The sequence below is a fragment of the Dromaius novaehollandiae genome, chromosome 3 (genome assembly GCF_036370855.1).
Source record: "Dromaius novaehollandiae isolate bDroNov1 chromosome 3, bDroNov1.hap1, whole genome shotgun sequence".
In the NCBI taxonomy this organism is placed as follows: domain Eukaryota; kingdom Metazoa; phylum Chordata; class Aves; order Casuariiformes; family Dromaiidae; genus Dromaius; species Dromaius novaehollandiae.
Window position 1 is genome coordinate 60,781,880 of NC_088100.1, and position 14,977 is coordinate 60,796,856.

Below are 14,977 nucleotides of genomic sequence, written 5' to 3' on the forward strand. Positions count from 1 at the left end.
TTCTCAAAGATTCATTCTAAACCCTTATTCTGGTTCCAGTCTGCCTGAGCCTTATCACTTCCCCAGAAGAGTTTGTGGTGCCTGTTTAAACTTAAACTGTTGGCAGCAGTTGAAGTCTGACCTTAATGAAATGGTGAACTGTAGTAAACAATGTATAGCAAACAAATAAAACTTTATTAACAAATGGAAACATCTAACTGACCATGGAATGGCTAGGTAGAATGTGAGGGATGTTACATGCTGTTTAATTTGGTTTATGGAGTTAAAGCTAGACCAGAAAATGAAATGAAAGGTTGTTTTTCAGCAAAGCAAATTACAGCAAAATACGGAAAGCATTTAATGGGATTTGAGTACTGAAGAGAACTGTCACAGAAAGGAAATGGAAACTGTTCAAAAGCAGATTAATGTGCACCAAATTGTAGTACATGCCATCCGGTCATAAATATTGAGTTTAAAGTGGCCAATTGGAATTAATACGAATGTCAAAAAAGTAATCAAGGATAAAGGTATATGCAAGTTATAAAACACCATTTGTGGTAAAGGACTGGAAATATTATAGATTATAATAAAAGTAAATGCAAAAATTCTAAGCAAATAAAAAGCAAAGAATGAAAGACTGATTGTTGAGGATGCGGCAATAAATAATAAGCTAGTTCTCAATTACATGAAGAATAAAATGACATCAGAAATGCCAAACTGGCTTAGAGCAGTGGTCCATCAAAACCAGTCTCTATTCTTGCATTTTTCCTGTCCCAACTGCCTTTTACAATTCACTATGACAATATTATAGCTTTCGATCCAGTCAGGTAAAGGATTTTTGTCAGTCTTAGAGGTAGTAACCAATAGCATGATTAAAGATGTATAAATATGAAAAGTCATGTTCTACTGGTTTAGGGATTAAAATAGAAACAACTCCCACCAGTCTGGTATGTGTTCCTAATTCTTCCTTTATAATTCTATTTACCTCAATCATTTTCATATAAATTACCTACAGGGTAAAATTACCACCAAAACTACAAGTGGGATGATAATTCTAGGGATTTCATTTCAGGAACCTAGCTGTTCTAATGTGTCTTCATGACCTCCATCTAGGAACTAATCAGAAAAAAAATCGAAGTGTTTAAGTGATGCCGTATCTCTCTGACTATTATCAAAATGCTTTTTGGTAACTGAGAAAAGGTTTTCTATAGTTCAAGTCAGGGAAAACCTAAGCCCTTTTGGATCACTGACCTAGTTGTTTCCCAGAGACTGGAGAGATCATAATGCCCTGGTTCTAGATGTTTCTTGAGAATGCAATCTGGGTCATTACAATCTTCCCCAAACACTTTGGTTTTTGCTTTAAAATACTGTTTGAAAAGCTTTGCTTGCTTGAAGTGGTCAGCTTCTTTATAGTAAAAATGGGTCCATTTTGTGAAGGAGGATCTTGAAAGCCAAGTAGAAGATACTAAGATGATTGTTTTCCTCAACACATTTTTCTGGTCTGCGGAAGGTGTAGGCCTTCATCCTGCTGCTCCTCTAATTCAATAAAATTCTAAAGCATTTGGTTGCACAAGGGTAAGATTTTACTGCACACCCCAAAATGTTATAAGCAAACAACATCAAGCATTAGAACTGAAGAAAACAACTTACTTTCACTTTCTCTCTCTTTCTTGGTTTAATTAAGGTATTGTTTTAAAATTCTTCTTGCCTATTGGCACAGACTGTCTCTTTGAGAACACCCCAGGGGAGGAAGCAAAGAGGTCACAATATCTGCTGCACTTTGTCAATGGTGAAGTGTGCAATTGTGAAACTAGAGGAAGTATCCCCTGAAGAATCCATTAAAAGGTTCTGAATAACATTTATTTAAGCTAATTCATGAATAATTTCTTCCTGTCTCCTTTTGCGTGCTGTTGCACACAACGAGTATTTCTAAGAACCTAAAATAAAGCCTTCCAATTTCCATTTAAAGGAAAAGATAATAAAATTTAATTGTGTACTTGAACAGAGCATGTCATTTCCAATGCATCTGATCAATAATTCATTGATTGCGTTTTGCTCGAGGAAAGTTTTGTAAGTAAATTCAGCCAGTAGGAATATTTTCTAATGTAGCCTTGTCTTGTTCATTAATTATACTTTTCCTAAATTTGGATCACTAGGCTACCAAGGTGACGGCAGATGGTGAGCAAACCAGGCAGGATGCTGAGAGGACTAATGAGAGAGCGAAATCTCTTGGACAGTTCATCAAAGGCATTCTCCAAGCTGCTGAAGGTACTGGAAAAATAAATATGCCAAGTGTTTCTCAAGGAAACTGTAGGACAGTGGAGAAGAGGAGCTGAGATGGTGAGGAAGAGAGTTCATTCACTGAGAAATGTTATGTGATTTAAATGTTGAATTAAGCTACAGTCAACTATCTTCAGAACTTTGCAATCCACAGGGTATAGTTCATATCAACAGTTAGTGCGATGGTAATTATGAGCACAGACTAGCAGAAAATTGAGGATTTTGCAGTTATTTGAAGAAAAGCTGTTATGATGAAGTAAACTAAAAGGGCACCTTCTGCTTATCTTTTGTTTATTTTCAAAGCAGATAAAAACATATATTTGGAAAAAAAGCCTAGTATACTCTTAGCACTTGGTACTTTAAGACTTCGTCTTAATTTCTCAGAGTGACTCCAAAAAATACATTACTGCTTACTGTTAATGAACATTTGCTGCCTGGAATTTGCAAGTGACTCCAAACTGTACCTAAGTAGTGGCATGGAGCCAATTCCCTTCTGCCCACAAGCTGACACCCTGCCTCTACAACTGCACTGCAGACTCATGAGCAGAAGTACTGTAGATGGCTTTGAGAAGAAAGATCTAAATACTTTATGGAGCTATGAAATAAGAAAATGGTTTGGTTATTTGAAAATGAATGACAATCGCTGGCTGGCTTTTTATTTGAAAAATACTGGTCTTTTCTTTTGTATTTGAAACTCCCACTACAGTACAGATTTCAGTAGAGTCATGCTTCTAAAGGCCCATTTGATTAAAAGGGAAAGCTACTGCTTCTGTCAAAGCATTGTAAGATACATTTTGTATTGCCTTTCATGTAATGCATCCCAGGACACACCACTTAGTGGAACCAATCGGCAATTTAAGATACCTTTAGGATGTGCAACTTTGACATGAAATAAATGTGGGAAAAGCAACATGAGAAAGTAGGAAGTTTTCAAGAAGGTTTTCAAATAAAGATGAGACACGTTCTTCATTTTCAGATAGAGTTGAGTTTGAGAAGTTGATAATGAATTCAGGATGACGAGGGCTAAACCTATTTTTTGCTCCACAAGGTTTACATTCAGTGTTTGTAACCCTGACAAAAGTTTCCTCAAGGAGGTTTAGCAATAGAAAATAAGAGTCACAAGATGTTGAAGGGTGAAACAAATCCATGCAATATCTTAGAAGTAGACAGAAAGACTTTAAAATCAATGTGCTTGACTAGCAGCAAAGTCGATACTTTAAGAATAGTTTAAACATAGGAACACAGGACTGAAAGAGATGTCCTGGGTCACTGCATCCAGTCCCCTGCCCTCATAAACTTTCTCATATTTTCATATCTTCAAAGTAGCTCCCTCCCAACACACACTCTAAATAGAAGGTGGTTTCAGAACTTGACTCTTTTGATAACTCAAAATCTCATTTCTAGCTAAATGTATTCCTGGTCAGTTTATCATCATGTGTTCTCTTGCCAACCTTTTTCTTCAGTTCAAATAATTTTTTAGTTAAATAATTAGTTCAAATAAATTTTACCTCTCCCTAGTGCTTCTCCTTCTCTTCTCCCACTCCCAGCTATGTTTACAGATAGGATAGATATAGACAGAATATAATTCCTCTTCAGCCTTTTTTTTTTTTTTTCTAGACTGGAACACTTTTTTAAAAAAATTTCTCATTCAACATATTCTCCCAAATCTCCTGGCCACCTTCATATTATTTTCCTGCCTCTATTCCAAATTAGGTTCATCTTGAGCACAGGTGACCGGCATTGAAATGAGGTTGCTTCAGTGTCTTGCACTTCAGTAACAATAAAACCTCTCTACATCAGCTCTCCTAATACATTCTCGGATAGCATTTCCTTTTTTCACAGCTGTGTGCCCTTGGAGACTCACAATATAGCAATGTTCTTCTCATCCATAGCTAATCTCCAACTGGCAAAGTCTTCATTTAGACCTGAAATTTCTTTTGTTACTTAGTTCACAACATTACATTTTGTACTATTGAATCCCATTCTATTTTGATTGCTTCAGTTCTCAAGGTCACCCAATGCTTTCTGCATGGCATTCCAATTCTCCTCTACCAAGAGTTTCTTATAACTTTTTCTCATCAGCATATTTAATCAGTAGACCTCCATTTTTTTTGCCAAGGTCATCAGTGAAAATATTCAGCTGGATCTGTCACTAACCATGCAGTCTGACATGTGCTACCTTTGAAAAAAGCCTGTTGATTTATTCTATATTTCATTTTCCACTGACTTCCAAAGTAAGCTCTCAGGCATTAGCGGAGTTGCCCGCTATTCAAAACAGGCACTACCGTTGCTGGTCTCAGTCAAACAGTACCGCTTGGTACTGGATTTACAATGTCATGCACCAGCTCTTTCATTTTTAGAATGGCAGTTCCCTGGCCAGTCCAGCTTAAGTTCTTTTGAAATTTTCTTCTTCCTCGGTTATGATAATTTCTGTATCCTTACTGCTGGTTGCTGTCCTCTATTTGTCTCCCTGTTCAAGATCACTATCTTTCAAAAGCTGAGGATAAGTATTCACTTTATTTTGAAGCTATTCCTCATTTATGTTAAAAGTTGCCTGTATCTTCACTGCATATTGGTCCTATAGCTTCCTTTTATGTTCTGTTTGTTTTTACAGATGAAGATTTTCCACTATTATTTAATTCTTTCAGTAGGGAATAGCTCAACTCAGTTTCTGTTAATTTTTACTTTGTCTCTGCTCTTCCTGACCTGTAAGACATAGACTTATGGGCTTGATTGTTCCTTAAAGGCTTTATGTCCACTCATGATGTTCTGATGGAGACAACCAACCAGTTTGCTTACAGGCCTTCTCTTTGCCTTCCCCTCTACTGGATTACAGATTTATGAAAGTTTTAATACTTTGGAGCTGTGGGAATGCAGGTCTTTGTCCATGACCCTGAGCTCTCTTAACACTTTTTGCCAGTAGGCAACTACTTTAAAGTGCCTATTTCTTTCCACTGAGTAAGGGCAATGCCTGAGAGTGGCAGTGCTCCTTATTACTAGCACAAAGATTTTAAGTTATTTGTTGTAAAACTCATACTCTGAGCGTTGATCCATTTCCACTGAACTGATTATTGACTTTGAACTTCTGAGAACCTGTAACGCGTTTTCCCTTATAACCATGGAATTTTCACAGCTTTGCACTTTTTTGTGCACTTGGATGTTAGTACATCCAAATCCTGTACCATCACTGAACTTTGATGCTTTGCAGTATATCCAGACTAGAAAAAACAAAATCGTTATGAGAAGAGGAGGACGAAGGAAAAAGATAAAGCTAGATATAAATTTTCTCGCATCTAGTAAGAGCTAACGTATCCATTTTCTCTTTTAAGGTAAATATTCAGGGGTTTTAAATTACTATTTATTTATTTCAGAATAAAAAAACGAATATATGCTTATCTGTGGCCTGAGGTAACCTGGTAATGAAATGTAACATAATTCACACAAGCAATCCAGTAGTAGTAGTACTAGTAGTCTTGTTCCAGTCCTCACTACACTGCACATAAGCATTCTTACTTGAACACCAAAATCTCAGTCTTCCTCCACAAGTCAAATTTACAATTAGAGCTTTCCTCTTCATAATTTGTTTTAAACCTATACAACATGTAGATGAAATACTCATTTATTTAAATTTTAAAAGACACATATTGATTTCTTCAGTTAAAAATTTAACTTAAAATATTCAAATGTGTGACCAAGAACTGTGTGATTTTGGTGAAATCAGTTACTTGGAAGCCTAGTGCCTATGGGAAGACAATAGTACTTTCTTAAATTGAAGATGGAACAGATTGTCATAAGTCACCTAGTTGTTTCTGAAGGTGTTTATTCGGAATATATTATGTTGTCCTATGGCAGAAAGATTTCAGTTGGTCCTTGAAAATGATACCATGTGTACAGCCTTGTCATTTAGGAATAATTCAACTACTCCAAATACATAGTACATTTACATTGTACTATCATGTATTCTGTCCCTCATACTGTCTTTCTCCACTTCTGGGTATCTGCTTTTAAACACAAGAGCTCTCTGTCTGGGGCTGTCTTTCACTCCTCTTCTCTCTCCTTCGCCTTCTCAAATTTCCCAGTCATTTATTCTTGCTAGCATTGCTAAATCTATTGCTAAAAATAAAATATTTTGAAGGTCTTCAAAAGTAATTTAAATATGATTTCATTGCTTGTACTGCCTGCTCCTTAACTCCATGAGCAATATCCCACATCATCTTCTGCTGTTTCAAAGCTTCAGTGCAAATTCTTTGGGGGGAAGAAGGAAGGAGTAACATATTTCTTACACTGTATATACAGAGTTCTTCACTTTAATTATTGTGCCGGAAAGTGAGCTACAGTAAAAGGTTTGATGAAACATATAACATTTTCCCATTTGTTACTGATCATTGGATTAACTGTTCTTTATATTTCACAGCAGGAATACCCAGTGCAAACTGCATTCCACTTGCTGATGGAGTTGATGTGCAGATCCTTAAAGCCTCTCTGTCATTTTTATTTACTAATTCTCTCTATCTATATATTTTTGCCCCCTGCAGCTGTAAATGAAGATGCTATAAAACTGAACGAGACACTCACAACCCAAGACAAGACCCTGGAGAGGAGTCTCCCAGAACTGCAGAGTGAGGCTGACAGAATGATGGCAGAGCTGAGAAGCAGAAAGCTGAATTTGCAAGAAGGAATAGCCCAAGATGAGTTAAAGTGAGTAGAGGGACCTCCATCTCCAACCTCTTGGTGATAATATCCGAGTCTCATAAATGTGTTTGCCATCCATTACAACTGAGTTTTTAAGCTGGGGCTTACAGAAATGTGAAAGAAAACAAAGTTTAATATTTCATATCTATTAATGCGGCATTTGCATTTTTGGAAATGTTTACATATGTGTAAAGCAATTTCTAGAAAATTACTTCTCTGCTCCACATGTACCAGCAACTTTTCTGATCAAATTCTTAGCAATTGTACTGTTTGTGTTTTGCTTCTATTTCAGACCTGAAGAGGAGCTTTTGCACTGAAAAGCTTGTCTGTTTTTTCTGGAAATACTAATTGGTCTAATAAAAATATTATCTGTCTGCAAAGCTTGTCCAATAACAGATATTCAAAAGAATGTGTTCTGCCATATATGGAACAGTATAGATCAAAATATTCCAACTCCATGGCAAAGCTTAGAAGCCCAAGGTTTTGTCACCTAGCTATCTGTAAAAACATTAAAAAAAAAAAAAACCTTTAAAAGTTAATAAGATTGACTGCTCTTTATAAAGTATTTTGAGAGCTGTTTCTTGTGCTTTCACTGATTCCGCAAGATGCTGAAAACTGACCTGATCCATCAAAATATACTTGTCTTGAAACTAAGATTTTGGCAGTCTGTTACTTCTGTGAGACCAAGCATATTCCTAGAGCTAGGGATCGCTCAGCACTTTATTGCAAACACTTTACTACAGCAAATGGCTAACAGGTCATTCAACTTAGCAGCTATGTAGTCCATTGAAGTAATATGATCAGCCCCTAAGAAAGCTGTCTGAAGTACATGTTTCCAGGCTTGAAAATGTTGATTATTAGGTGTATGTGTACTGTAAGGAAACAGAATACAAATTTAGCTAAGAATTCCAAGTAGTATAGAGTCACATTTGCATGGCTTATCTTATGCTTAGTAGACTGAATCATTTCCCAAAAGTCCTACTAGTTCAGTATTTCTTCCCGTACTTCTGATAGCTCCCCTTTCTGTTCTCTTGAGAAAGGATATAATGAAAACATATTCTTCAGCAGTGTTTTATTACTTTTTCTTTTGATTCCACTGAGCCCCGGCTATACCTTCTCTACTTACCCACAGAAATAGAGGAGCAGGAGGAAAAACAAAGGGAAGAGAAAAATTTAGCCAATCTTTAAAAGTGCTGTTTGCAATTTTAGGGCAGATGCGAGGAGTTGCCAGGGCAGAAGTACTCTTCAAGCATGGCGTTCATAGTACTTGAATGCTATAGCCAACATGAAACTGTCTGGCTAACATGCAGTCAGTCCAATTGGTAGAGCAGGAAATGTGGTAGGGGTTTTTTTGTTTTGTTTTTGGGGGGTTTTTTTAAGGAAAGAACTACTCTACCTCTTACCATTCTTCCTGAAATGTGCAAAGTGAGTATTTTCATTGCCTGATAAAGGAACACATTTTGTACTCAGAAATACACGAATACACTAACTGATTTCAATCGAAGTTGTATGGCAGTAGCTTAAGGATAGGATTAGCGCATTACAAGCGATCATTGAACCATTGAGATCCAAGGGATTTTGACAGCGGACTCAAATGAAAGAAAATTAGAGTCACTGTGGATTATGGGGGAAGTGGGAGAAGTAAAAAGCCTCTGAAAAATGTTCTCTGAAACTCTTCTAGGATATATTGCCTCTTAAAGAAAAATGCCTTAAAATTGCTTAAACAATGTAGTAAGATACAGTGGGTAGCATGCATTCTATAAGGAAAAAGGATAAAGAACAAGTAGTCGTTCTTAAAATGGTGTGTGTGTGTGCATGTGTGTGTGCAAGCACGTATGTGAATCTGCACACTCACATGTATTCTTTACAGACTCAGATGGGGTCTGGTCACACAGAAGTTCCAGTACATAGAACAAGGAATTACATGGAGCCTTGAACTTCAAGAGAAAGAGCAGAAGGAAAAGTGCACAAGAAAAATATTGATCTGTTATCTTTAGATCTCCAATGATGAGTCTAAAAATAGACTACTGGTTAGGTATGCAGTTTGGACTGCACTGTGAGGCAAGGGCATAAAAAAGGAAATCCATCTGTCTTGTACTGTTCCGTCTCATAGTCATAAAGGTGCCATAACTTGCCAGAAGTTTAAGACAGTAGTTACTTCCACAAAGAACAAAGGAGAAAGTATCGAAGAAATTCTGAATTCCTTTTGACGCTCCTTCTGTGATAGGGTGTCAATATTGAGTTGTTGGGGGGGTTTTTTTGATTAAATGTTTTCTCCTCAGAAGTTGCAAATTCACGACTAGATGATTTTTTTTGTCAAAACCAAAGCGAGGACAGATGATGGGAGGTGAGGGGAATCCATCCCAGAAAACCCCAAACTTAAGGTTATAACTTGGGATTTTATGGATTGAGTTCAGGTCATTCATAGGCCTGGTGGCAGCATATCTTTTCCACCTCTCCCATTTGGTTCTGTGCATTTATCTCTGTATATGTTTTTGAAAGGTTTGCAATGGAACTGACTGTAGGCAGGCCAAACCGCAAAATTTTTCAGAAAATAGAGTTCTTGTTTTCCAGACAACTAGTCACTTTGCCATAATGAGACAGGAAGAAAAATGAAATCTGTTCTAGATGGAAGTGTGATGGATTTCTTCTACAGACATTCTTTCCTCATAGATTCCTATTTCCTTATGATTTTCCTGTATCTCTAAGGCATCATTTAGGAAGTGGTGTTGCATTACATGAAACTGATTCAAAGGCATGGTATCATGAAGCAGAGAAGTGACAGCATAAAGATTATTTCAGTCCTTTAAAACTGAGTGCAGCAACTTACTAATAGTCCAGAAATACTTGTATCCCCTGCCAAAAGCAGACACATGAACTTTCTGTGTTGCCAAAGTCCATTAAAAATATTCTAGCATTTACTTTAGATAAGCAAAATGCTTTGGCTACTAGAATCATAAATCTAAGGGTCCTGGGGGTTGTTTGTGACACAGGAAAGAATTTTTGATTTTTGACTGACTAAAGCAGTTTGTCTGCTCCTAGACAGCTTGAAATCAGGCATATCTACATTCTGTCGCCTCTTCTCAAAGTAGTAAACCAGTTTGTGTCAAGTGTCACATTAATGTGAATGAAGGAATGCTTTTTGACAAGATGAAATGTTTCCAAAAAACTCATTTTACTACTCAGATCTCAAGAATGGAGACTTACCCCCCCCCCAAAAAAATCTTCCATCTTAGTGCAGTTTAAAAAAACTCTTTAACAAAGGGTCTAAGAACAACCTGTCATTTCACTTTATTAAGCATGTGAGCTCCTGAAAGTTACTTTGAGATTTTATTTAAAAGTCCATTTCATTTGCATGGTATTAAGAATACTGAGATTATTTGGTGTAAGGAAAATGGATTTAATCCTTTTGCGGTGGGGGATGGTGTGTTGCAGGAATGCAGAAGATCTTTTGAACAAAGTGAAGAAATTATTTGGAGAACCCAGTGAAAAAAATGAGGAGCTCAAAAATGAGGTCCGGGACAAGCTGGCAAACTACCATGCTAAAGTTGATGATGCTAAAGATCTGCTAAGAGAAGCTACTAGTAAAATTAGGGAGGCTGATCATTTATCTGCAGTCAACCAAAAAAACATGACCATGGTAGAGGTGAGTGCTGACGAACCATATCCTTGATTAACTTGGTGTCTGACCAAAATTTGAAAATTTGCATAGACATTTTGTAACAACTAAATCCTGAAACAAAATTACAAGGAAAGCAAAATTATTCTTTAATATAAAAATATCTGATATAAAGCAAAAATATTCCTCAGAGTGAGGAAATCTGCAGACTTTAAAAAGCAGAATTACTTCACAGTTTTCTTTATCAATATAATACTGACTGTTTTTAAACATTGAGTGGAGAGTGCCATTGGATTCATTATCTTTTGTAAGGTTAAATTTGCCCTAGTATAAATAGTCATGCAAAATTTAAATCCTGTGCTCAAGATTTAAATAGGGGAATTCAGTTAAAATCTTTGCTGTCATGTATTTGCTTCTAGAAAACTTACACTTTCATCTCCCTCTCCAACCCCTGGGAAGAAGACTGAAGGGGATATGTGGATATTAAAGACTAATAAATCAAACTCTATCCTCTGTATTTAGTAGCTGTTATAAATGATTTCCCTCATAGCAGAGGGGTCTACTTTTGATTTAATTTAAATTGCAGAGACTTGAAGAGCACATTATACTGTACATTATCAAGCATTTAACCAAGATATAAAGAGCAGAGTCAACCTAATGAAGACAGATGTTTCAAATTCTGTTTATATCTCAATGAGTCTTTGCCTAATGTACAATGATGAGGTTAGAGTTCTGAGACCTCAGTTCTCATCAGAGATTTGTGGGCTTGATTAAATTATGGAAATACAGTGATGTAAAGGATTTAGGTGATTTCTGTTCTGTGCATTCACTTCTTCAAAGTGGATGGAGAAAGGTTAGAGAAATTACCTGCTAACTCAGTTTTTAAAGTTTCCTCTTCATCACAATATGAGGATGCCTGACTTGGTGATTTTGACAATGTTTTTTTCTTTTTCTTTGGACCCTGTTTTGACCAAGAAGCCATCACAGGCTTCCTATCAAACTAATCCATGATGCTTAATGGATCTTGCACACAGATTAGCCAGTTCCTTATTCAGAAGACCTTCCTTATTACAAGATTTTCACTATTTGGAAAATCAAGAGTCCTAAAGTTGCTTCAAAACATCTTTTATTTTACCTTCAATAGTTAGTGAAACACCAGTGGATGCACTTAGGAAAGCAGAACAATATTTTGATAAATTTTGCCTTCATAGCCATAAAATGTAATTGGCAAAAAGAGAAACTTTACTTACATTTGGGTATAGGTTAGGATTTCTGACTTTTTTCTGACCTTCCACAATAGTACTATAGTCAGTTACCTCTGTAGCAGAGCAACAAAAAAACTACCATGTTGGAAGGGGGATACAGAACTGGGAGCAGGAGGAGAAAGAGAAGGTATCCTACATTAAATGTGCTCTGTTGTCGTCACTGTCTTTGCTTTGAAAGCTCTAAGGGTTTTAAGTCTAACTTTTGTGGCATCGTAACAAAACGCAGTTGCATTTGAACTGGCCTCCCATTTCTATTAAATAACTTATATTTTGCTTTTTGTGAACACATCCTATAGAAAAAGAAGAAAGCTGTAGAAGATGGCAGACGAGAGGTTGAGAAGAGCCTACAGGAGGGTAATGATGTCCTTAGTGAAGCCAGCCATCTTGCAAATGAAATCAGCTCAGCTGTAGAGGTGAGTGTTTTATCATCTTTAGCTGAGAATTAGTACAATGAGGCATTATTATGAAAGCAAAATAAATAATTAAAGTAACACCCGATTTTTCTTTTTATATATCAGTATTAGAATATTTGAATGAGAAGGAATCATTTTTCTATTGCTGTGTGACAGAAAAGCTAAACTGGTATATCAAAACGATTAAGCTTGAACTAAGCTTTTGCTGTTACACAAAGAGCTAGCTCATCACTTTTCATGGACTCTACTTCCTTTTACATATGTAGCGTTGCAATTGTAGTGCTGACTTTATCTTTAGAATTGAAGGTAGAAGAAACCCACTCACAGTCTCACTGTGACTCTGTAATCTAGATGCAGATTTGTCTGTACAAAAACTGTGTGTGCATATCAGAAATAAATTTTAGAAATAATTTGTTGCCTGTGGCAACAATTTCAAGTCTAGAAAGATCAGGGAGAGGGGACGATTGCACTCCTATTTTACATAATGTTTTTGAAAATTCTGCCTTAAAAGTTTTATCAAGAGTTTGAGATCAGTGCCTTAGTTCCAAGAAATAAGTCTTGATAAGTCATTGATTCTGGAAATATTTCTCATCTTGCACTGCAAATTCATATAATGAATGGAAAAATACCTTATGGAGAAATGGGAAAGGAAAGGAATTTTGACACAGCTTTTTGGGACAGGAATGGAAGGTCTTCAAAAAATATAGTTGTTATAAGATACTGTAGTAAGCAAAAACAAAATTGAGTCACTCAAAGGTTCATGATACATGAAACTTCTGTCATTGGTTAGTTCTTAGTTTGGGATATTACCACAATTTAGTATAACTATGTATGTGTCTACATTCAGGGAAGAAATCCAAATTAGGGTTAGCGGGTGTTTGAACTGTGCAGTTGGTTAGTTATAAAATAACCCCCCCCCACACACACACTCTCTAAGCTCAAGAGAAGCAAGCAGCTCTTGGAAGATTGTTTTGTCTCCTCTGTGCTCCCCAGCTCAACCGTTCCTTTATTGTTTCCTTGGTTGTTCCCTGAAGTCGTAATGCAAGGCTAAGTTATGAGATAATACCTCAGAGTGCTTGTCTTCAGCTGCTTAAAGCCTTTTGTTTGGTTGGTTTCAGTACGTAGAAGGCATCGCAGGTAAGATGCAACCAATGTCTGATCAGCTGAAGGATAAAATAGATGACCTATCGCAAGAAATTCAGGAGCGGATGCTTCCAGAAAAGGTGTTGCAAGCTGAGAGTCATGCAGCCCAGCTGAATGAATCATCTGCGATACTGGATGGGTATGGCAGTCATTTGTTGGCAATTCTAAAATGGTGAAGCAGGTTTGTAAAACTTCGTGACAGAAAGCGACAGACTTTGACATCTGTCCTTAAGAATATGCAAATATGCAGTGTTATGTATGGATATACAAATATCCAGTCCAGTTAAAAGAGCTGGATTCATCTCTTTGATGAAGGTCTGGGCTTTAGATATGGTAAAATGAGAACAGCTCGAGACAAACACTCCAAAACTAACAGGTAAGAGAAGAATTGGATCTATTTTTTCCTCCCTCTGTTTGGCATTGTCATTTCGATTAGGCCAAGCTTAAGGTGGAGGAGACTCTAAAATGTTAGTGTCTATTGTTCTGACTTTCTTACAAGTGCTTTTGCACACACAAGATATGCAATAGCAGTGAGAAGCGTGTGTTTTGTTTATTGCTACATAGTTTAAATTGCCAGCCCCTAAGACCATACGGTTGCGAGTATTGATGTGAAAGAGGGGATCCTCACGAGGACATGACGCATAACTGAAACTTTGGGGTGAATTGCTGTTTAGAGTGTGGCAATTGATCTTCTGTCAGTATTTGAGAAGTGTCATACGAACTGACGTGGCAGGCAAGGTACTCAACAAAGGCAGATGCCCAGCATGCTGTTGTGCGACTAGTGAAACAGAACAGAACTCAGCATCTGCTTTGGAAAGTATAAGCTGCTGAAGAGTAGCAGTCTCCTTGCTGTACCCTGGTGCACAAGTTGGTCTTCCTTCTTAGCATTAAACACTCATTAATTTGAGTGATCAGTAGAAAGCGCCTCATGCATTGTGTGGTTCATATTTTAGCTCAAACCATATCTATCAGTCAGTATGTAGTTCTGCTCTACAGAAGGTCCATGTAAAAATGACATTACAGTTTGTTATGTATCTCCACTATGATACTGGAATAATCAAATCTCCATGTGTCACTTGCACAGGAGTAGTTTGGTCTTTGAGAGTGAAGTTCAGTTTCTTTCCTTCCTGTCCAAGACCACATACTCTTGTAAAAAAAAGAAAAAAAGAAAAAAAAAAGAAAAGAGTAAATATATATGTGTTTGTATATCTGTTGTAAGCCATTTCATACATTTTATGATGTTTATATGCTGTATTACCTGCAAATGGTACCCTCAGGCATACCCTTAATTTACACAATTTGGCCTACCATATGCTTGCAGCTAGTGTTGACATGAAAAAAAATGAACTTAATTTTCTCTTACAGAGCCCTCTATGTGTTTTGATAAACATTAGTTAAAAACAAGCAGTATATTTTCATTTTTAAAATGGCCGTTTTTATTAGGAGAACCTTATCATGATGCTCATCTGTATATTCTCAGAAATCCCCCATAGTGACAGACAGTAATCCCTCTAATAGTTTCAAAATACTCTCCAAAAATGAGTAATCGTCATGGACCAAAATGCGTAAACCTAAGTACAGAAACT

At 36.7% G+C, this 14,977-nt stretch overlaps 1 protein-coding gene across 1 annotated transcript in view; it reads left to right on the forward strand.

Moving 5' to 3' along the window:
- The window catches only part of LAMA2 (laminin subunit alpha 2), a 368,849-nt gene that overhangs the window by 275,081 nt on the left and 78,791 nt on the right, over positions 1-14,977 (forward strand). Inside the window, exons 35-39 of the mRNA XM_064508966.1 lie at positions 2,136-2,247; positions 6,795-6,957; positions 10,387-10,597; positions 12,132-12,248; positions 13,367-13,530. Of these exons, the coding sequence (XP_064365036.1) occupies positions 2,136-2,247; positions 6,795-6,957; positions 10,387-10,597; positions 12,132-12,248; positions 13,367-13,530 (767 nt within the window). The remainder of the gene's footprint in view (positions 1-2,135; positions 2,248-6,794; positions 6,958-10,386; positions 10,598-12,131; positions 12,249-13,366; positions 13,531-14,977) is intronic.